General features: G+C 52.3%; 1 protein-coding gene and 1 long non-coding RNA gene across 2 annotated transcripts; one reads left to right on the top strand and one right to left on the bottom strand.

Annotated features, from left to right (window-relative positions):
* Positions 1-156: 156 nt before the first annotated feature.
* SMG9 (SMG9 nonsense mediated mRNA decay factor) lies at positions 157-20,887 on the bottom strand. Its single transcript, XM_021681131.1, has 14 exons — positions 20,873-20,887; positions 18,165-18,320; positions 15,455-15,529; positions 15,101-15,365; positions 14,909-15,006; positions 13,255-13,367; positions 9,330-9,441; positions 7,386-7,481; positions 6,893-6,978; positions 3,313-3,419; positions 2,464-2,571; positions 2,166-2,294; positions 1,747-1,891; positions 157-678 (listed from the first exon to the last, which is right to left on the bottom strand). Exons 2-14 carry the CDS (start codon positions 18,312-18,314, stop codon positions 600-602), a joined length of 1,563 nt encoding a protein of 520 aa, XP_021536806.1. The 5' UTR covers positions 18,315-18,320; positions 20,873-20,887; the 3' UTR covers positions 157-599.
* Positions 20,888-21,513: 626 nt separating this feature from the next.
* Positions 21,514-23,025, top strand: LOC110572746. The gene is made up of 3 exons (XR_002479878.1): positions 21,514-21,583; positions 22,027-22,081; positions 22,821-23,025. It is a non-coding gene; the product is annotated as an uncharacterized LOC110572746 (long non-coding RNA).
* Positions 23,026-23,338: the final 313 nt, after the last annotated feature.

Raw genomic sequence — 23,338 nt, 5'->3', positions numbered from 1 at the left:
ATGACCTACAGTGGATGTGCTCCCATGGGAAGTTCACTCAGGCTCCAATGGTGGCTGCAGGTACTCTGCCCCCAAAGGCTGGGACCCCAATTTGCCCTGGTCCCCAGGACAGCATGCTGGGGAGAGGGGAAGAAGAGAAGCACCAGAACAGGCTTGCGTGACTGTTTTTATTCGAACCACCAGATCTGCCCCAACGAAGAGCTCCCCAGACCCTGCTGCACCTTATAGGAAAGGGCTTACAGTCAGGGAGGAGGAACCTGTTGCTCCTGTCCCTGCAGAGGGAGGTCAAGATGGAACCTGGGATTCTTGGGGACCATTCAGACTACTCCCACTGCCTGTCCCTGAGGGGAACTGAGGATGGGCCGCCCTGTCCCAGGTTGGAGGTGGGATCTCAAAGTAGCCCCCTGAACAATACTCCCCTGAGGGCGGGGGGGCCTGGCCCTGGACACCTCATGTCTCTGGGCGAGAATGTCGCGGTCCCTCATCCATCAGGCCTGCTGCCACTCTCCAGCCCACCAGGGGGGTAGGACACGTGTGCTCCCTCACCATCCATGGGGACCCAGAAGTGGGTTCTCTGCATGACGTGCCTTCCCTCGGCCTCAGGCCAGCAGGCGGCTGTACTCTGCCAGGGCAGAGGACTTCTTCACGCCGTCCCAGATCCGGGCAGCGTAGTGGAACCTGTGGGAGGAGGTCAGCAGTCAGCTGCCCTGGCTGCGGCCGGCCAGCCTTGCACTGACCCCGGTCAGGTGGGAGAACAGGTCCTGCGTACGCCCCGTACGCCCCGAGACAAGAGCCTCCTCGGTCGGGACGCAGGGAAGACGGTAATGCTGACGGGACTGGCCCGGGTTCTAAGACCTCACCCAGGGTGAGCCGAGCTGAAGGTGCCCGGTCTGGACCCTAGGCCTCAGGCCCCAACTCCGAGTCCAAACTTCTCCCCACTTCACTCGGTGTTGGCCTTTGTGGGTTGGCTTTCTACCTCTATCTCCCTCCAGTCTTCTAATGATGAGTCTAACAGCTGCGTGACCCTCGCCCCCCCGAGCTCTGCCACAGGCAGTGAGAGGAACAGAGCTCCCGGCCCCTTCTGGCCACAGCCGACCGCAGACCCCGGGGAGCCACGCTAGAGCTGCCCCGAGCCAAGCCATCTCCCTCTCAAATGTGTGTCTCCCGGAAAGGAGATGGTGCCGACCTGGATCTGGCAGACCTGCCGTGGGCTCCGGACACAGAGTCGTGTGAAGTCGGGGCTGGGGGGGCTCAGGGCTCTGTGAGAGCAGGGGAGAGAAAGCTAGTCGGCAGAGAAGGAGGGAAGGTGGAGGGGGACAGTGCGACTGTGCCATCCGGTGAGAGCTGGAGAATGCAGCTGCTGTGGGGACATCCCAGTGTCCCCTCCTGTGAGGCCACACTTTCTGTCCTCAGGGCCTCAGAATAAACACTCCTCAGGCTGACTGGGCTCACTGTTCCTACTCCTCACTGTCAAATGACACCTGGCCACATGTGTGTGACGGTGCTATGTGACATTTCCTTTCTCTGAGCCTAGATTTACCCACTAGTAAAACTGGTGACAAGACTTCAACCCTGCTGGCTACTCGGGAAGACTCAAGATCACATGAAGCAGCATGCTGCCCGGCATGGAAGCAATCATCGATGTTTCAGAAAAGGAAGCTGAGATAGGGAGAGATCACTGAGACCTTCCTCTTGCCTGCACCAGGGTGGGGCCCTCACGCCGACCCCTCTGCCAAGAGCTCTTACCAGTTCTTCTCAGTGAGGATTGTGTGTGACAGCTGTGGCCGGGCCATGGACATCACTTGGCTCCGGAGCTTGCTCACCAAGGACTGGAAACTGGGGTGGCCCCGGTACCCAGGGAGCAGGGAGAAGAGCGGGCTGGAACCAGGTCCTGGAACGTTGAGGTGAGGAGGATAAGAGGGCCAGCCTGCCAAGAGAGGGCCTTTCCTTTCTCCCGGTCACCCAGCATCCTGGGCTGGAATGCCAGGAGTACCTCCCCGTTCAGACCCAGCCCAGCTCTTCCTGTACTTCCACGACTTGGACACACACTCCTAAGAAAGGGTCCAAGCACCTTCGGGACAAGCCAGAGTCTCCCCTCAGAGCAGTGTGGGTCCCTACCACCCCACACCAGGGCATCCTGTGTCTCCCTCCAGGGGGAACCATACCTGCTCTTGGTGGGTTTTCGCTCTCTGCTTCGCTGTCCATGAAGGGCACCAGGAACAAGTTGACCTCAGAGTCCAGGAAGTCAGCTGGGAGCCCAGGGAAGACATTGCACTGTAACATGGACAGAGTACCTGGAGGAGAGAACCCATCAGCCTGCAGGTACTATGCTGAAGGGCAGGGGAGGTACATGGATGAGTGTCAAGTTAGGGTCAGGAGGCCAGTCTGGACGTCTGGGCCACGGGATCAAATCAGGAATCAAGAGGCCGTTGGCCAGCTTGGGGGTGGTTCAGGGACCCTCACCCTTGTAACGCAAGTGGGAGTGAGCCATGAGCTGGTCAATCATCAGGTGCATCTGTCGCAGCTTTCGAGGACAGAAGTCTTCTCGGCGAGCTTTGTTCTGCAGGAAGACTGAGGGGTGGGAAGAGAGATGCAGTCCTGTGAGGCCGTTGGGGCTTGGCTGTGTGGACTTCCCCTCTCATGCCAAAGATCTGCCATTACCCCTGGGCTCAGAGCACTAGTGAATGTTTACATGACAGTTACTTTGCTTTAGCACCAGGCCCTGTGCTGGGTGATGCTGGGGACCCAGACGTGAGTCAGATGTGGTTTCCGCCCCCAAGGAGCCCCTGGTCTGATGGAAACGACAGAAGAGGAAGACAGGCACAGGCTCAGAAGTAAGCCGGGAAGGCACCAGGGGCTTGGTGAGACAGAGGAAGTAGGGAAATCTCGGCCTAGGGTGACCGAAATGAACTAGACCTTCGTAGAAGAGCAGTGTGTGGGCAGAGCACAGCGGAGCAAGGACAAGGACGGAGCGGACACAGGCTCGGCCTGCGTGCGGCTGAGGGAGGGGGAGCAGGGTGCCTGGGGCCACTCGGGTTACTGCAACACTCACTCCCTAAGTCTGTGCCGGGGACGCCAGGGTCACAGAAAGGGGCATACGTGGGTCCTGTCCGCAAAAGGCTCTCATTCGGATCAGGAGCCGGACCCAGACTTGGGGTTTGTACCCTTGGTGGCCAGCCAGGTGGGACCCTCAGAGGAAGGAGCAGCTATTCTGCTCTTTCTTCCTCCCAGCTCCCCACTTCCCCAGTGCTCCCTGTTTCTGCCCCCCATTCCTCCTCTGCCCACCCCTCCAGCCCCCAGAAAGTCTCTCACCCAGGTGGGGGTAGTACTCAGTGCCTTCATCGGAGCCTGACGAGCTGCTGGACTCATGGCTGGGGGATGGGGTGGAGGGCTTCACCATCTCTGCTGTCTGGAGGAACCTGGGGTTTGGGGTGAGAGGTTGGAGCTCTGGCACTGGCACTCCCATCCCACAGCCTAGGGACAGAGCTCTGTGGGTCTGATAAAAACTACAACCACACTCAGATAAACGCTGCATCCACACCCCATTTCTCACACAATTTTAGGGAATTCAGAGACAACTCTCTCAGACACCAATCCATGGACCCCTGCCAGATGTGTGCATTTTTTAATGAGCTTATGCTATTAAAAAAAATACTTCTAACAACAACAAAAAAACACAACAGGGGCACCTGGGTGGCTCAGCCATTAAGCGTCTGCCTTCGGCTCAGGTCATGATCCCAGGGTCCTGGGATCGAGCCCCGCATCGGGCTCCCTGCTCAGCGGGAAGCCTGCTTCTCCCTCTCCCGCTCCCCCTGCTTGTGTTCCCTCTCTCGCTATGTCTCTCTCTGTCAAATAAATAAATAAAATCTTTAAAAAAAAAAAAAGTTTATGGATAATGGGGCGCCTGGGTGGCTCAGTCCTTAAGCGTCTGCCTTCGGCTCAGGCCGTGATCCTGGAGTCTGGGATCGAGCCCCGCATCGGGCTCCCTGCTCGGCGGGAAGCCTGCTTCTCCCTCTCCCACTCCCCCTGCTTGTGTTCCCTCTCTCGCTGTCTCTCTCTCTGTTAAAAAATAAACAAAAAATCTTATTAAAAAAACAACCCAACGAAAAATACTTCCATTTTTTACAGCGTCTGAGATCACCGCAAAACTGAGTACTAAGTATAGGGATGTCCATAGACACCCAGCCCCCACACACGCAGAGCCTCCCCCACTATCACCATTCTGATGGACCTATGAGACATTATCATCACCCAAAGTCCATGGTTTACATTAGGGTTTCCTCTTGGTGTTGTGTATTCCGAGTTTTGACAAAATGTCACGTATCTACCACACAGTCTTATAATGAACGGTTTCACTGCCCTAAAAATCCTCTGTGCTCCACATATTCACCCCTCCTTCCCCTCCCAACCCGAGCTTTTCACTTGTCTCCACAGTTTTGCCTTTTCCAGAATGTCATATAGTTGGAATCCTACAGTAGCCCTTTCGAATTGGCTTCCTTCACTTAGTAATATGCACTTAAGAATATGTACTTTCTCCATGTCTTTTCATGGTTTGATATAATATTCCATTGTCTGGATGTACCACAGTTTATTAATTTACCTACTGAAAGATATCTTGATTGCTTCCTACTTTGGGCAATTATGAATAAAGCTGCTTTATTTATTTGAGAGAGAGAACATGCACGTGAGCATGCAGAAGTGGGGAGAGGGGGAGAAAGAGAATTGTAAGCAGACTCCACACACAGCACGGAGCCCGATGCAGGGCTTGATCTCAGGACCCTGAGACTATGACCCGAGCCAAAATCAAGAGTCAGACGCTTAACCGACTGAGCCACCCAGGAGCCCCATGAATAAAGCTGCTTCATAAACATCCATGTGCAGGTTTCTGTGTGGACCTAAATTTCAATTTATGCTATTTTAAAATAAATTTTCCAAATATGTAAATAAAATAAATGCTATCTGAGGTAGGGGATAATGGGACCCAATAAAAAGCTATGGATATTCTCACACAGACACACTTACATATGTCATCCAGTTTCAAGGGGTTCACCTGCTAAGAAGCCCATCGCTAGGCTCTGCCATGTGCCATCCTGAGTCTATGCCCCAATCAGAATGTAAACTCCAGGGACGCCTGGGTGGCTCAGTTGGTTGAGCGACTGCCTTCGGCTCAGGTCATGATCCTGGAGTCCCGGGATCAAGTCCCACATCGGGCTCCCTGCTCAGCAGGGAGTCTGCTTCTCCCTCTGACCCTCTTCCCTCTCATGTTCTCTGTCTCTCATCGTCTCTCTCGCAAATAAATAAAATCTTAAAAAAAAAAAAAAAAAGAATGTAAACTCCACAGGGCAGTCTGTTTTATTCAAACCTGTGTCCTCAGTGCCCAGAACAGTGAACGGCATCCATAAACGTTCAATATATTTGTCATGTGAATGAATTCAAATACACAATGGTGGGGGGAGGTGTTTCAGAAATAAGACACTTCGATCTAGTCCCAACAGCTGGCTCTCCCAGAAAGCCATTTTTACTGTTGGCCAGACCCACAGTTCACCCCCACCCCCGGGGTTACTAATATAAATGTTAAGTTTCCATTCATCAATTGCTTACTATGTACCAGGTACTACGCTATGCTGAATGCTTTGAATTCCTTAACTCATTTAATCTGCATAAAACAATCTGCCTATGAGGAGCTAAGAGAAAAAAAACACTCATCTAGTAAGAGCTGGGGCTCAAACCCAGGGCTGCCTCACTTTGGAGACATCTGCTTCCCTTGGCTCAGCTCTCCCCTCCCCATGAGCTCCTGTTCCTTCCTTCTGTCTGGGCCCTGTGCCCAAGGCAGCTGGCCTCCACACTGCTATCCCCTAGGGCCTGAGGCCAAGAGGAACGCTTGTGCCTCAGGTTCTAAGCCAGTTCTGTCTGGGGGGGCATTTCTAGAACCTCCAGCTGCTTCAGGCAGGACTCCTGCCAGATCCCAACTCCTTCCCTTTTCCTGTCTGCCAGGGTACCAACGGAATGGTACCCACGCCTGGAGGAGATGGACAAGATGGACAAGCCAGATCCTGATGATACTCTTGACTCAACAAACATGTATTATCTACCTTGTGCCAGGCACTGTGTGAGGCACTGGGGCTCCTGGGGCTTACATTCTAATGGGGGGGAGACGGACCGGTAAAGAGATCTGCAATGTCCAATCAGGGAGTGATAAATGCAAATGAAGGAAAACACAGTAGACTAGGAAGTGGGGAGTGTAGGGGGGTTGTATCGGGAAGGCCTGAGGTGGTCCAAAGGACACGAGAGAGTCTGAGGTTCGCAGGAAGAATATTTCCAGCCGAGGGATGGAGTGCAGAGGTTCTAGGCTGCATGAAGAATAGCCATGGGGTCATTAGGGCTTTAACGGAAGGAGTGAGGGAAAGTGGTGAGAGAGAAGGTCAGTGAGATGACCGGGACTGTACCTGTAGGACCTTGTAGGCCATGCTTGGGAAGGACTATGGATTTTATTCTGAGTGATGGCAAAAGTCAGTGGAGAGTTGTAAGTATGTGTATGTATGTTGGGTGGCTGTGACCCACTCCAACTCATTTTTTTTTTTTAAAGATTTTTATTTATTTATTTGACAGAGAGAGAGACAGCGAGAGAGGGAACACAAGCAAGGGGAGTGTGAGAAGGAGAAGCAGGCTTCCCGCGGAGCGAGGAGCCCGATGCGGGGCTCGATCCCAGGACCCTGGGACCATGACCTGAGCCGAAGGCAGACGCTTAACGACTGAGCCACCCAGGCGCCCCTCCAACTCATATTTTAAAGGGGTCCCGTGGCTGCTATGTGGAACATGTGAGACCTGGCCAAGTGGCTGAGTCTCTGGTCCCCATGTCTTGCCTGGCTCCCCCTCCCCACCTGCTCCTCACCTGTATAAACTGAGGTCTGTGAACCAGTCCTGGACGACGATCACCACATGGCAGACCGTGAAGAGGAAAGCAGCAATCTGGAGTGACTGAGAGTGGGCAGGAAGGGACGACAGAGTTGAAGGTCCTCTCTGCCCAGACTGGGGCCCCTGTTCCCAGGACTTAGCCGAGGGGGCAGCAGGGCAAGGGCCTCAGACTACGCTGGCACTTCCTTTATGGCCATCCCTAAGTTAGGCAAGGTAGGAATGATCACCCCCATCTTACACAGGCAGGTAACGAGGCCTGAAGGCAGAGGGGGCAGGAAATGACTTTTCTGAGGAGCACAGTCAGGAGCAGAGCCAGACAGGCCTCTCAATGCTCTTCTTTCCTACAGCTCTTGGGGCACCCAGGGCTCTTTATGAAGCAGAAACTAGGGAAAACCCATATCCAACTCCCCATCACAAATCTTGAGGGGAAGGGTGAGACCTCTCCCCTAGGACTGGCTTGGCCCCCTCACCTGCATCTCAACATAGGTGTGGGGCAGGTTGTACTCTGGAGGCAGCTTGCGGTCATTGTTGATAAGGTGGTCCAAGATGGAGGGGCTCAGGATGGGCTGCAGCAAGGAAGAGAAGGTGTCAGGAAAGGGGCTGGTGGTCGGGACCCTAAGGGTTGCAGCCACCCAAGTTCCACACGTTGAAGGCAAATACCTCGCCTCTCTCAGGACAAAGTGAGGTGAGAGAGATGGGCAGTTTCTAATGAGTAAGTGCTAGTCAGCAAGAGGAGGTGAAAGAAGAATGTTTCAAAGCAAATACACTCCCCCCAGCTCTTTTGCAAATCATCACTGCTCTCAAGTGCCTCATGCTCAAGAGAACTCCCCTAGTGCTAATAAATGTAATATTGACTTGAATGAGTCATGTCCCTTCAAGAGCCTTTTCTTCCCTTGTTTCAAATGCTTTTAAAACTTCACTAAGATAATTACTTTGGTCAAAAAAACAAAGATTAGTGTGAAAATTGTGAGGATTTACAAACTGCATCAGTGGGTGTAAAAGAATCACTGGTGAGTTCATCACCTTTTCTCAAAGGAACATTCCATTCAAAAACCATTAAGAGTTAAATCAGCTGGGCAGTCTTCTTGACTTCTTACTGCCACGAGTGGAATTCTTTAAGTAAGAGGCTTTCCCAACTGCTCGCTTTCTAAAACTCCCAACGCTGCACGCTCTATTCTGTCTTGACTCCCGTTCTGCTCCATGTGGGTCTTGGACCCAGCACACAGCAGTTCGGTTGGTCTCTAGGTCCCGGTGGCCCCTGCAGAGGGCCTGCCTCACAAACCTCATGCCACATTTGTGGATTTTCCACTCTCTGTGTCATCAATGCCTGTGGTGACTAGAACTTTGTTCCATCAACATTCGGTGAGCACCAACTACGGGCCAGGCCCTGACCAGCAGAGCTGCTCCCTGAAGAGCCCCAGGCAGGTGTGGAGTGGGGGCAGTACACACAAAGCAGGCTGAGAAAGCAGGGCTGCGACGGAGGGTGCACACGGCACTGGCGGGTGCTCGGAGGAGGGGAAGGCTTCTGGGAGGAGAAGGCCTCAGCCAGGCAAAAAGGCAAGGGGAGAGAGGGTGTTCTCATGATCATGATACTGCCAGCTAAGAGTAGGAAGTACGTACTTCATGTCCGGCACTGTCACTAGGACTTCACTTGTATTCACTCACTGAAGCCTCACAAAACCCTACAAGGTAGGCCATCATATTCTTCCCACTTAAGAAAACTGAGGAATAGGCGGTTTCAGATAAAGGGAACAGGATGAGGACAGCCCAGAAGGGAGAGAGATCATGGCAAGGCCTCGTGGTGTGTGTGGTGGAGCTCGACACTACACCAGAGAGGGGAGCTAGAGTATGAAGGAGGCAAGCCCCACAGGCCCTGAACACCATGCTAAGGAACAGGGACTCTGCCTGAGGGCAAGGGAGAAGATGAGGAAAACTTGCATACACATGACAGTTCTAATGATAGTGATGGGCCTGAACACTAACTACATGCAGGTCCTACGCCAAGTACTCTGCCTGGGCTGTTCTACTGAATCCTTGCAATGACCCTGTGAGGCTGAGAACAAATTACCGTCCCCATTTATAGACAAAGAAACTGAGGTCGGGGGAGGGGGGGCAGGGGAGGTAAACACCTGCTTCAAGTCACCCAACTGGTAAGAATTGAAGGCAGAACCTGGACATACACAGACCGACTCCAGGGCCCACACATTTAACCACTCTGCTAGAAGATTCTTTAGGCTACTGTGTACAGGATGGACGGGAGGGGAGGGAGGCAAAATATGCTAAGAGACTAAAGGCCAATAAGAGACACAACTTGGCTGAGAACACGTGGAATCCAAGCAGGATTCTAGCTTAAAGATACTCAGAGATGGAGCTGAATGTGGCATGCAGTAGGGTGGGGTATGTGTTGTTGGCACCTGTGTGTCCAGGAAAACAATCCGCTCTTGGGTAATAAAGAAGTCAATGCCACTGGTCTGGTTGCCCCCTCGTTCCTTCATTTCGGCACTCTGGGCCCGGAAAACATATGCCCTGTGGAGAGGAGCAGGTGGGGTGCATTAGAGGTCTGGTTCTCAGCCTTTGACACCTCCGGAGTATGACCCTGTGAAAGGAGCATGTGAGGCACGGTTCCCTGCCTGCCCACAAAGCCTTCCATCTGTGGCCCCTGCTGTCTGGGGGCCTACATTTTATTCCGCATGACTTTACCCTTACTCCTAAGTAGATCTGTCAACTCATTTAATGAAGTCAGTAGCCTGAGGTATTTAAGAGTAGGGACTTTGCTAGACTGCTGGGATTCAAATCCCAGCTCTGCCTCTTCCTGGCTATGTGGCTTTGGGGAAGTCCTTAATGTCTTTCTCCTCTGTTTCCTCATCTATAAATGGGGATAACAATGGTCTCAAAACCCTTAGGGTTACTATGAGGCTAATACATGTAAGGTCCTGAGGAACGTGCCTGATATACAGTGAGGCGTAACTGTTAGCTCTTAATGACCAAGTGCACTTGCCACAGGTCAGGCACTCAAGATAGAGCACTGAGTACTCCCCACCCCAGAGCGAGAGGCTGTTTGGTTGTAGAACTTGGTTCCCAGTTCTTCCCCTGTGAGGAGAGTTTCCCTCGATTCTACCTGCACTGGATGGGGAGAGGAGAGCAAAGAAGGCAGAGCTGAGTCTTGCCCTAAACCAACTGAACTAACTTGGTCACATTCTGTGGCTCGGACAAAGACATTTCCTCTGGGGCGCCTGGGTGGCTCAGTCATTAAGCGTCTGCCTTCAGCTTGGGTCGTGATCCCAGGGTCCTGGGATCGAGCCCCGCATTGGGCTCCCCGCTCTACGGGAAGCCTGCCTCTCCCTCTCCCACTCCCCCTGCTTGTGTTCCCTCTCTCACGCTGTCAAATAAATAAATAAAATCTTAAAAAAAAAAAAAAAAATCCCTCCCCAAACACCCCTACGTTCAGAAGGAGCAGGGCCAAGATCAAGAAAGCCAGTGTGTTGGGGGCACCTGGGTGGCTCAGTCGTTGAGCCTCTGCCTTCGGCTCAGGTCATGATCCCAGGGTCCTGGGATCGAGCCCCACATCGGGCTCCCTGCTCAGCACAGGAACCTGCCTCTTCCTCTCCCACTCCCCCTGCTTGTGTTCCCTCTCTCGTTGTGTCTCTCTCTGTCAAATAAGTAAATAAAATCTTTAAAAAAAAAAGAGAGATTTCCTCTTTCAATCTGTAAAATCAGGGTAATGGTACCTATCTCTCAAAAGGTAATCCCTACCTCCCTGAGATGCTTAGTACGCTGTCTGACACAGAGCAAGGTCCTCCCACTTAACAAACACCGTACTGAAGGCCTCCTATGTACCAGATACCAGGATGCGGCAGTGAATAAGGACAGGCTCTGCTTCCATGGAGCTTCTGGTCTACCTTACAAAGCAAGAGAAATCAGTAACTTCAAGTGGCAGGAAGGAGAGGTGTGTAGCACTCTGAGTGGGGATAACTCAGTTGGTAGAGCTGGGAAGGGATGCCATAAAAGAGGCAAAATGACCACACTGAGTGAGAGAGAAGAGAGTTAATTAAGCAACTGAAGTTAAAGGGGAGGTGCAGCGGGGATGGAGGATGGAAGCAAAGACTGTCCCAGGCAGAAGACAGGTGGTGTATATGAGGAGTCAAAGACCAGTGTGGCGAGAGCAGAGAACAAGGGGGCCTGGGAGCAAGAAGAGGGTATGCAGGCCTTTGTGGGACATGGTAAGGAGCTGGGGCTTTGGCTAATGAGCCTGAAGAAGCCCTGAAGACATTTAAGTAGAGAAATGACAGGACTGGATGTGGGTTTTGAAAAGCTCCCCCTTGTGCTATGCGGTGAGGGCTGCAGGGCGGAAAGAGTGGACGACAACTTACAGGCCCGTCACCCCAGGCCTCCCTTATCCTTTTCTTCCTAAGATTTTTTTTTTATTTGAGAGAGAGAGCGAGTGCACAAGCAGGGGGAGGAACAGAGGGAAAAGCAGACTCCCTGCTGAGCTGGAAGCCAGACACGGGGCTCAATCCCAGGACCCTGAGATCACAACCCGAGTCGAAGGCAGATGCTTAACCAACAGAGCCACCCAGGCGCCCCTCCCTTAACCTCTCTGCCCTGATAGCCTATGACTTCCTGCCTTGCTCACTCTGCTCCAGCTCCATGGCCTCCACACTGTGCTGCACACACACCAAGCAAGCTCTTGCCTCAGAGGCCAGCTTTTACCATTCCCTGATTAGAAGGCTCTCCCTCCTTCATGTCTGCTTTTTCTCAATGTCCCCCTTAGTGAGGCCTTCCCTGACCACTGGATTTAGAACTGTAATCTAGCGCCCATACTGCTTCCCTATAAGCCCTTCCCGGGTGGTTATCATCTTCTAACGTGTCAAATTTTGTTCGCTATAGACAAAAATTTTTGCTAATTTTCTTTGCTGTTGTATGCCCGGCATCCAGAACAGTGCCTGGCACATCATAAGCACTCAATAAGTACTAGTTGAACAAAAGCAGGGAGACCAGTAAGGAGGTTCTTGGCATCCTCCAGGTAAGATGTCAGAGGCTTGGACCAGGAGATAGAAATGAAGAAGGGAAAAGCAGATGTATTCTTACCATAATCAAGAGACCCGATGGCAAGAGTTGGTATCAAAATCCACCACGCCACAGTCTGACATGGCTCAGAAAGACTACCTAGGCCAGTAGAATTCTCTCTAGCTCAGGAATCTGAACTCAGAGCTGGGGGGAAATTTCGCTAGTTGGGGGCAACTGAAATGGAAAGAATGCTCTCTGAGAGAACTGGAGCTGCTCCCAAGTGGAGCCAAGGTGAGCTTAAGTTACAAGTAAGTAAGTTACAAATTATGAGAGAGGAGATGGCGCGGACCTGGGAGGAAGGGCAACCCCACAACTCTGGTTCTAGAGGATGTATATTCTCACAATAGTGGTTCTTAACCTGTTCTGGGTCTCCATCAGACCCCTCTAAGATCTAGTGGAAACTACAGACCCTTTCCCTAGAAGAAAAGCCTGACTGCAGACACGTGTAAAATTCTGCGTTTACTGTTAGGAGGTTCATGGACCCCGATGCCCACTCATGGAGTACAAAGTAGTGTCACCTGTTTTATTAAAAAAACCAAACCCCTGTATTTTTTTAGACAATCCCAAGTGGCTACTACCCTTTCTCCTTCCCCAATTTGAGTCTTCCTTAATCAGACTGTGTATGTTCCCTCCTCCCTAGTCCCTGCCTGTTTCCCTTTCCTCCCCTGCCCTCAGTTTTGGCCCCTAGTTCTTAAGCTTCCTCTTCCCCCAAATCCTCCCCTGTGACTTCGTACTTTACAATCATTCCCCGTCCTTCCTCAAAAATGCAGGACTGAGGCTGGTCTAGAACCCACACCCTACATCTGAGTCTCTTTCCCCGTTCTTTTTACCAGGCCTTATCAACCAATATCCTGCGAGCATTTGCTCTGTGTCACGTTCTTGTTAACGTTTGCCTTCCTGATCTTATCCTTCAAAAGACCACTTTACAGACGATGAAGTGAGATATTGGGAAGTGAAGTAACCTGCTCAAGGTCAAATAACTGGTGAGTGGCAGGGCTGAGACTGAGGTCAGCCTAAATCCAAAGCTGGGCTCTGTACCATTCCTGGGGGCAAGGCAGGAAAGGAGGGAGGGAGAAACAGGATTGGTTACCTTGGAGCTACACAAAGATTTCGTCCAGCCCCTAACCACCTCATCTGACAAAGGCATTGAGGCCATGGGAGGTGAAACATTATCCCAAAGTCCTTTGGTAACACCACTTGCCATACCCAAGGCCCACCCTTCCCTGTCCCAGGTGGGTGCCCACCTCCCTCCTGGCCTTCCACACCCCTTACCTCTGGTCCTCCTCAGGAGTGTTGGCCGACAACAATGACATGACCATGGACTTGCCTGTCCCCTGGAGGCCCAGGACACCAACCACCAACACATCAGTCTGATCCAACAGGTACTGTGGGAAGATGAAGGAATGTGACCCTCATAAATGTGTCAGTTGCTGGAGTGGAAGTGAGACTCGGGGGAGGGGGGCGGGGCAGAGACTTTCATGGCTGGCCTGCCTGCCTCTTCAGATATGAAGAAAAACTTCGATGGCTTCAATCCCCTGAGTTGGGCAAAGGGCCTGTGTATGTATGTGATGGCACACAGAGTAACTGTTGTGAGAGCTCCCAAGTAGAGAAGAGCCTGGCATGACCAACATGCTAATAGTGTGGCTGGAACACAGTGGGAAAAAGGGGAACCTGACTTTGCTGAAGAGAAGGAGAAAGGCACAGGAAGGAAGGACAGGTGGAGGAAGACAGGACTTGTAACCGAGGGCTACTGGAGCAGACTCCTGGAGGGCTTTCGGCTTCTGGCAGGTTGGGAAAACACATGAAAGCATGAAAAAGGGAAGAGAGTGCAGGAAGGGGAGGTCAGCCCATCCTGGCTCCTGTCTGTGGGATTTAAGGGTCCTGGAAAATCCTGAGACCTTCACCTCTGGCCCACCAGTTCTGATGCCTTCCACCACCAGGGGGTGTGAGAGACACTCCTCAAGAAAAACAGAGAAGTCCTCAACTGGCTCCTTAGAATCACCTCGGGCCTAACCCTAGACACATTAAAGCAGAATACCTAGGCCTAGCCCTGTTCAATAAAGTAGATGCTGTCCACATGTAGCCATTTAAACTTAATTAAGATTAAACAAAGCTAAAAATTTAGCTCCTTAGTTATACTAGCCACATGTGGGGATATGTGGATAAGTAAGTGCCCATGAGCCACACAGAAGGAGAGTGGCTACCACACTAGATGGTGCAACTACACTCTCAACACTGCGGAGCGTCCTACTTGAAGAGTAGGCCCGGACACTGGCTTTTGTTTTGTTTTGTTTCGTTTTAAAGCTCCCAGTTGGTATCAGTAAGACAGTGGACACAGAAAGGCAGCAGGCCAGGTAAAAGGTGGGCCTGGCATGTTGTTTTAGTAAGTCCAAGCTGTTGGGAGAAGGAAAAGGGACACATCTGGGAGAATCTGGGCAGGGATGGGATGTGACGGGTCTAGGGGGGAAAGCAGCAGGAGAGGAGAAATGAAGCCTGGGAGACTGGAGGTAGGGCAGTCCAGGAATGTGAGGTCTGAATTAGAGCAGGGGCCACTGTGATGGACAGGGAACCCCTGGGGAGGAGTGAGATTCAAACCGCTTAGCACTGGTACAGCTTGGGTTTCACCCAATTCGGAAAGGAACTGGAGCAGAGTCCAGGGCTGCCCTGCTGTGGGATGGCATCCGGGGGGTAGTGGGAGTCCCTCCTTGCCAACCAAGAGCAAACTATTTCAGTATTTTAACAACCAGCACAGCTGATCTATGGAAGCCACTGCCATTCAGCCCTGGCGAGGTGAGGACTTTCCTCTCTCCTCGTTGCAACTGCCCGAAAGCTGTCCAGTCTGGTACTGCCTGCCGAGAGGGTGGCGGTGGGGAGGCGGGGGGGACGTGGCGAGACGGGGGACCTGGGCGAGCTCCAGCATGCGTACCTCAATGGCGCTGTCACACCAGTTCATCTGGTCGTCTACCAGCTTGATGCTGTGCTTCATGCGTTCTGGGGGCAGTAGTTTGGCCTGGCCCACGACCGCTGGAGACGGGGGGAAAGCAGGAGACAGGATGTGATGAGGGTCCGTGTGAGGGCGTTCCAGCCCCCAACCAGATCCTGCCCGGCCCCAACTCACGGTCCATGGCTGCTGGTGCAGCAGTGCCCATGCCTCGGTTCTGGATCTGGTACACAGGCTGTGTGGGCCTCTGCCCCTCCTTTTCTCCCTTGGGCGGTGCGGGGGCTGCAGGGGGTGCAGGGGCAGTGCCCTCAGGGGTGGACGCGTTTGTTGCAGCCGCAGGCCCTTTCCCCTCTTCCCGTGGTTTCATGAGGACGATAGGCTTCTCCAGAGGGGCTGGGGCTGGTGGGGCGGCAGGGGCTGTTGGAGGTGGTGGCTGCTTTGACTATGGGAGAGAGAAGCTTCCAGTCAGTGGGAGAGATCCTTGCCCTAACTGCTCCCAGCCTCCCCGTCAGAAGATTCTTCCCTGCTCACCCGCTCTGCCGGAGGTTTTGAGAGGATGATCGGGGTTTTCTGCATGACCGACGAGCTTGTCTCTTCGCTGCCATCCTGTGGTGAGGGAGGGCAGTTACTCAGGAACGGCTCCCCTGGCTCTCCCGGACACTCCCGAAGGCCTTCCATGTGCCAGGTACAATTCTAAATGCCGTCATATATTAACTTTTCAATTCCACCAACAACCCCGGGAGATAGATATGATTATCCCCATTTTACAAATGAAGACACTGAGTTCCAGAGAGGTCAACTGCCTTGCCCAAGGTCACACAGCCAACAAGCAATGGAGCCAGGATTTGAACGCTGGAAGCCTGGCTCCAGAACTGCATTCAGCTGCCTCTGTCAGACAACAAAGCCCAGGTAGGAGGAGCTAGGGCTCTGGAGCTAGATCTGGGTTCAAACTTGGCCCTGCCTTTTGTTGGCTGTGTGAACTTGGATAAGGAACCACCCTCACTTCGGCCTGTTTCCTCATTTGGCCAACAGGGAGAGGCATTTCTTCAGGGGACTCCCAACAAGGCTGAAAGTAGATGAACTTGTAAGCGGCCCACGTGGCAGGTGCTCACTACCTGATAGCTGCCATCCTCGCTCCTCAGCTCCACTCCTGTGCCTGCCAAGCCAGTGGCCTGATTCCCACACCTTGCCCTCCTCGTGCTTCTTTTGACTCACCCCCGACCTGCTTGATAAGAAAAGGGAGAGATCTGAGTTTGCGTCTTGTTCTTTTCTGGTTCCCTGAGGAAACTCATGAACCTTCACCGGGTCTGTTTCTTCACCATATGTTGGGAATACTGGCCGATGGTGAAGAACAAACAAAAGGGCACAAAAGTGCTCTGGAAAGAACAGCTGTGACAGAACTACAAGCGAGGCTGTGGGCCTTCAGAAGGCCAGGGAGGAGGGGAGGATATGTGGACTGAGGCTGTGAGGGCAGCAAGAAGATGGTGGACAGGAGATGTATTCAGGAGGCACAGCGCGCAGCCCTCATGTCTGACTGGCATGGGCGGGGGGGTCCAGGATGAGGCCCGATGGGCCGTCATGGATACTGGGAGGAGGAGAAATGGGAGGAAGTTGCTGAGGTCAGCAGGGGACACGGGGGATGTGAGGAGTCCACTGGCCAGTCAATGGCAAAGTCAGGGACAAAGACAAGAGACTTTGGAGTTGCTTATCCAGGGACTGAAGCTGACAGTACAGGAAGATGGTAACGTTCCCCAGGATATGTGTGGAAGGAAGAGAGACCCTTTGTTCTCACCTGTCCTGCAACCTAAGGGAAGGAACAAGCAAGAGCTGAGCTCACTGTGAATAAATTATTCTTCATGTTTGCAGTTTTATGGTTCAGAAACCAGCCCCAATTGATACCTTCTTCCACCCTCCCCCCAAACCTCTCTCAGAGGTGGAGAAAGAACCTGAGTGGGGGGCAGGTTCTGGCAGTGAGTCACTTAATCACACGAGGGGAGCAAGGCAGGACCTGCGCCCACGCCGAGGCTCCTGATTCCCAGCCCAGGACACTGTAGCAGACAGAACAGGCTGTGCTTGGGCTCGGCTGGATCTGGGCTTGAGTTCTGGCCCCAAAGCTTACTGACTCTTCGACTTTGGGTAAGTCCCTTCTCCTCTGAGACTCATTTTCTTCATTAGTGAAAATCAAATCTATCCTAGCTTCTCCTTCATGAGGTAGCTCTCAGGGTTCAGGAAGACCCCAAAGGATGTTAAAGCACTTTGAACGGTTGGGGCGCCTGGGTGGCTCAGTCATTAAGCGTCTGCCTCTGGCTCAGGTCGTGATCCCAGGGTCCTGGGATCGAGCCCTACATCGGGCTCTCTGCTCCGCGGGAAGCCTGCTTCTCCCTCTCCCCCTCCCCCTGCTTGTGTTTCCTCTCTCGCTGTGTCTCTTTCTGTCAAATAAATAAAATCTCTAAAAAAAAAAAAAAAAAAAAGCACTTTGCGCGGTGCCCAGCATGCTGCATGCCACTCAACAGATAGTAACAGCTGCTGTTGTTATGGGGCGCCTGGGTGGCTAAGCGGGTTAAGCATCCAACTCTAGATTTCGCTTCAGGTCATGATCTCGGGGTCATGGGATCAAGCCCTGCATCAGGCTCCATGCTCAGTGCAGAGTCTGCCTGTCTCTCTCCCTCTCCCTGCTTGCACGCGTGCTCTCTCTCAAATAAATAAATAAAATCTTAAAAAAAAAAAAAACAAAAAACAGCTACTGCTGTTATCATACGACTCTTTAAAATATGAGCTTATGGCACCTCTCAGCTCAAACTCTCCAATGCCAATTTCATTTGGTGAAATCCAAGCTCCTTTCCCAGGCCTCTCAGGTCCAACGTGATCTGGCCTGTTACCTCTCTGACATGATCTTCAATCACCTTCTGTTCTTCAGCCTCTGCAGCCACGCTGGCTTCCGGCTACTCCCTGAATTCACCACACACAGGGCTCAGGGCCTTCACATTTGCTGTTCTGTCCCAGAATGCCCTTCACTCACATCTTGTCATGGTGTATTTCGTCACCTCTTCAGGGAGGGTCTCTCTGTCCACTTCATCTAAGACAGCCCCTTTGTCACTCTCTGCCCTTACTCCATGAGGCCAGTCAGTATTGTTCATAGAGCCCCAGCATCTAGATTAGTGCCTGGCACATGGCAGGTGCTTAAAAAACATTTGTGGAACGAGTGGATATGTGGATGTTGCCCTTGGGTCCACTCACTCACCCGTCTCTCTCTCTCCCACGGGGCAATGTAGTCCCTCTCCCGACCACCAGGCCCAGAGAGATTCTGGGGGCCGCCAGGGCCAGGCTCCTTCCACCGTCGCCGCCTCTCTATCCCATAGAGCCCAGGCTGACTATGGCCAGACTCAGACATGGTTGCCTACAGAGAGAAAGAGGTTGATTTCAGGGTGAAGAGACGCTCTCTGATCTGGCTCACTGTGGACTGTAAAAAGGCACTTTGTTTCCAGAGAGCTCTGTGCTGTGGCAGTGGCTGCCAGCTGGCTCTCAAGATCTACTCTTCCTTCACTTCTTCCAAAAAATATAAAACCCTCAGTTCTGAGCAGGGCACATGGCTGTCCAGAACACACTTCCCAGCATAATTTGCAGGTAGATGGCCATGTGACTAAGTTCTTTCTGGCCACTGATATGAACCAGAAGTGTGTTTTGGCAGCTTTCAGGAACTTTCCTTCACAGACATTGGCACATTTTGGCACTGGCACTGGCCTTTTGCCCTCCTCCTGGCTGGAAGGAATGTGGTGTGCAGGCTGGAGCTCAAGCAGGCACCTTGGACTGGAAGGAAGGAGAGAAGGCATGATAGAAAAAGATTAGGGGGTCCCCTATTATTAACTTTACGTTGTCTACTTCTGGATGTGGTGATAAACAAATACACTCCTCTTACTTGTAGCCAAAACTATTCCCAACTATTAATCCCTTTGCCCCAACATAAGTATAACTCATAGGGGGAGGGTCACATAAAATGGGACATCTTCTTTCCCAAACTGCAGCAAAGCATTTCCTTACAAATCAGTAACATGATCCTCAGTCCGACAACTACTGTTTTGATTACCGAATACTGGCATATGCAGGGCATTCAAGGGCCTATTTTCATCTGGTGTCTCATCTGGCATCAGTCTGTTTACCTTCCATTTCTGATGGTCTGCCATCCCTCACACACCACTCACCAGTGGTTAATCTAAGATGTTATAAAATGTACTGCTACCAATATGATCCACTCCCTACCATTTAATTATCTTTATAGGTCCCACTAGGGAGTTTCCCCAGCTGTCTACACTTCATTCTAGGGAAGTGTCTGAGTACTTAACAGTCTGCTTGCAGGACTATAACGCCATTTACTATACAGCTCACAGGTCAAGTTGGCAAACCGTAGCCTATGGACCAAATCAGGGCTCCCTTCTGTTTTTGTGAATAAAGTTTTATTGGAACACAGCCACGTCCATCAATTTATCAATTGTCTACAGCTGCCTTCTTCATACAATGGCAGAACTGAGTAGTTGAGACGGAGACCGTACAGCCTGCAGAATCTCAAACAATTCCCCTCTGGCCCTTTACAGAAGGTTTGCTGACCCTTGCTTTGCTCTTAGGTGTCTGTGAAATCATACTATGAATCCCCCCCTCCCACCCAAGCAAACAGTGACTAACAGGTCCCTGTGCAAGATTCTTTCTCCAGAACTGCAGTGTTTACAGGATGTGGGAGTAATTTTGCTAGCCAGGCAGGGGCTTGTCTAGCTCCTCATTGCTCCAAGTGACCTCTTCAGCCACAAACTGAGCTCAAACTGCCTTCTGAGACAGGAGGGCAAGGCCTGTTTACACATGCTTATGGAAAACGATCCACTCAGCACTTAAATGACCGTTTACAATCTCTGAGGGAGATTCCCCTCAGAAATCGGGACTCCACCCTCCCCTGCCATTAAGTGTTGGTTAATGGAGACCAGTCTGGAGACAGCCCCACCCCCCCACCCGGACCCTTAAGGATCTTTCCTCAATGGGGATTCCGCTCAAGCATCTGTTTACACACCAAGGGGACCCCCTTCCCACGCAGTAAGTGGTCCCTTTGCATGTTATTCTGGGAACTTCCACAGTATCTGCGTCTACTTGACAGTTCTAAGGGGGAGCTCCCCAGAATCTGAGTCCACCTACATGCAATTTGGGGACCCCCAATGTTTCCAGGCTCCTTTGAGGATTCTCCCAAAATGCTTGAAGCCAGTCTGTGTTTATTTACAGGACTCTGACGGTAACCTCGCAGACGTTAGGAATCTAACAAGGCATTCTCTGGGCAGCCTCCTCACCACCTGCGCATCTCTTCACACGACCCTTGTGGGGATTCTCCCCGAACCTAAGTGTCTATTTGCAAACTCCTGACTCCATATCTATGCCCACCCCCCACCCCCAGAACGTTAAGAGTCGATTCACACTCTTTTTCTAAGGACCCTCTGACACCTGAACACATAATTTTACAAGTTTGATATGGAACTTACGAGTCTATAGCTTGCTCAGAGGGCACCCCCCATAATTAGGCACCTGCTTGCAAGCCTATGGGGAACCCTACAACTTAAGTTTCTTTTTACGCAGTATTTAGAAGACCTCCCGGGCACATAGGATCTGTTTGTAGACCCTCTGCGAGCGTGATCCCAAAACTTAAGTTTCCTTTTACACGCTATCGTTGGGACCGTTGCAATACTTAGGCCCTCCCAGAACCGAAGTTCCTATTTACACATTATTTATCGGTCCCCACCCAACGCCGGCCAACCCGGTATTTTAAGGGCTGCTCTTCGCTCCCTACTCAGTTACGCACACCCGCCGGGCGCCCAAGCGACCGTTTAGCGGTCGAAAAGGGGGCGGGGCCCCGAAACGCGCCCCGCGCCCCGCCCCCTGCCGGCGCACAAGCCTCGCGCGGGCTTGCGGGTCCCTTACCTAAGGCGGCTGCTGATTGGCTCTTGGGGCGCAGCGCTACGCGCGCTTTGGCTGGTGGGGGGAGGTTCCACCACAAGCCACGGGCCTGTAAATGGCGTCTGGGGGACAAGGAGCGTGGGGGAGACCGAGAGAGCAGGCACCGGTCACTCCGGAACCGGTCTAAGCACCCCGGAAGTGGCACTCAAGGAACGCAGGGCCGAAAGAGGAAGACGAGGAGGTAGCGCGGTTCCGAGCTGAGAGCAGGACCCGCGGGGTGCTGGCCTTACGCATGCGCCGAGGGCTGGGCGAGCGAGAACGGAGTGTCTGCGCCGGGCTGAGCATGCGTCGATGGAGGTGGTTGGCCTCAGCACGCATGCGGATGACGGAGGGGGAGGAGGGAGAACGCTGCGGTTCCGCCTTAGTGCGCGTGCGCGTCTGTCGGGGGCCTCTGTGGGAGTGTAACACGGAGGGGGAGAGGGTGGTTACGGAGATAGCAGATTCGAGTCCCGCCTCGTCAGTGCTGTTGGCTGCATTCGGTAGGGTGGAGCGGCAGGGAGGAATTTTGGGTCCTGGGCCGAGGAAGTGCTGAGAACACAGGAATGAATCAGACCGGCGTGAGTGCTGGAAGACAACCCGCTCTGTGGAGGGAGACAGATCAAATCACTTAGGGAAAGGACCCAGGTCCGGTTGGACTCTGAAGCACGGCCAGGAGCACTCCAGGCAGAGGGAAAGGTCTAGACTGTTTTGGATTCAGAGTTCCCCCGGGGTGGGAGGTGAGGCCGCACAGATGGGCAGCTCAGATCCTGAAGGGTCTCCAGGGGCAGGTTCTTTCCTGAAGGTATGGGAGACGGAGATGGGGGGAGGGGGGTGGAACAGGACCACGTATTAAGTCCCTCGGCGGCCGCAGTGGAGGAGGAACCCAGGACTAAGGGCCGAAAATTGAAGACGCCTGTGGCGGAGCCCTGTGCACGCTTGAGGGGAATACCGGGCTGAGAGCGCGGCCCGCGGAGAGCGCATGCGCAGCGCCTTAGCGAGGGCCGGCGGTTACCTTTGGGGGGAAAGCTCGCTCCAGAGGATGGTTATTCATAAATATGTCGGCGAATGGGGAGGTGGGGGATTTACCATTTTTCTTTTGAGATCTTACTTGAAATGTTTTCTAATTTCTATTTGAACAGGGAATACAGGTACATTCTGACAGAATTGAAGCACCTAATGGGGTACACAATAAAAGTAAGTCTCCTACTCTGGTTCCCATATTCCGTTCCTAAAGCACCGGCTCCCAGTTTCCTTCTGGAACTACTCTTAAAGCATTGGCGTTAAGAGCTTGAGTTCACATAAATGTGGGTTCACATAAATGGCAGCCGACCTTAGCCAAGTTCCTTAACCCTCTCTGCCCCCGTTTCTAAAATGAAGTTGGCAGCACCTTGTGATATTAACGGCAGTTAAATGGATGAAAGTTCCCAGAACAGTGCCTGGTGCATAGTAGCACTATGTGTTGTCATGTTTTGTGGTTTACAGTGGTAATGATAGTGATTGATTCTGAGCCGCCCTCTCCCCTCATCCCTGTTGCCATTTTCTCAGTACCTGTGCCAGGTGGAACTGTCTCCGGGCTGCCACAGGCTTGGTGAAAACACTAGTCACACAGACCTAAGTTGAGAGCCCTGTTGATGGATTCTCCAGACTGTGGGTGTTTCCCAGAGACACACATGACAATCAGGCCATCTGTATTATGTCTTGTCAGTATTCCTCTTTAGCATCTTAATCTCGGTTAGGTCATTATCAGTTTTTCTTCACTGAATTTCTCAATCCCAGAACACCGTCCATGCCAGTTTCACAACTCCGAGCAACCCTCAGGTGGAAACGACTTAAAAAGGAAAAAGAAGGGGCCTGACATTGACATTGGGCCCACTGTGTACCAGGCTGTGTTTTATATACATCACTACAACCTTTTCCCCTCCCCATTTGATAGATGCAGAAAATGAGTCTGAGAGAGAAGGTCCTTACAGAAGTCCCCTATCCAAGAAGCAGCAGGGCCTGGATTCAAATGCAAGCCTGTCTCACCACAGAGCAAGCCCACATTTTTTCCCCCCGGCAGCGGGCAACCCGCCTAGTGGTGAGTCAGTGGTGCAAACAAGCACCCAGAGACCTGCCTTTTCTCATATTAATGACATGGTTGTGTGGATGTACCATGCTTTTTATCCATTTCCCTATTGATAAACATTTAGGCTGTTTCTGAACTTTAGCTCTCACATTTGCTGCAGTTAATATCGTCATACATCTGGGGGCACCTGGGTGGCTCAGTTGGTTAAGCGACTGCCTTCGGCTCAGGTCATGATCCTGGAGTCCCGGGATCGAGTCCCGCATCGGGCTCCCTGCTCGGCAGGGAGTCTGCTTCTCCCTCTCCCACTCTCCGTTTGTGTTCCCTCTCTCGCTGTGTCTTTCTCTGTCAAATAAATAAATAAAATCTTTAAAAAAAAAAAAAAAAAA

This window comes from Neomonachus schauinslandi, chromosome 16 (genome assembly GCF_002201575.2).
Source record: "Neomonachus schauinslandi chromosome 16, ASM220157v2, whole genome shotgun sequence".
Classification (NCBI taxonomy): domain Eukaryota; kingdom Metazoa; phylum Chordata; class Mammalia; order Carnivora; family Phocidae; genus Neomonachus; species Neomonachus schauinslandi.
Note: the sequence above shows the minus strand (reverse complement) of the source record. Positions and strands in the feature narration are given on the sequence as shown.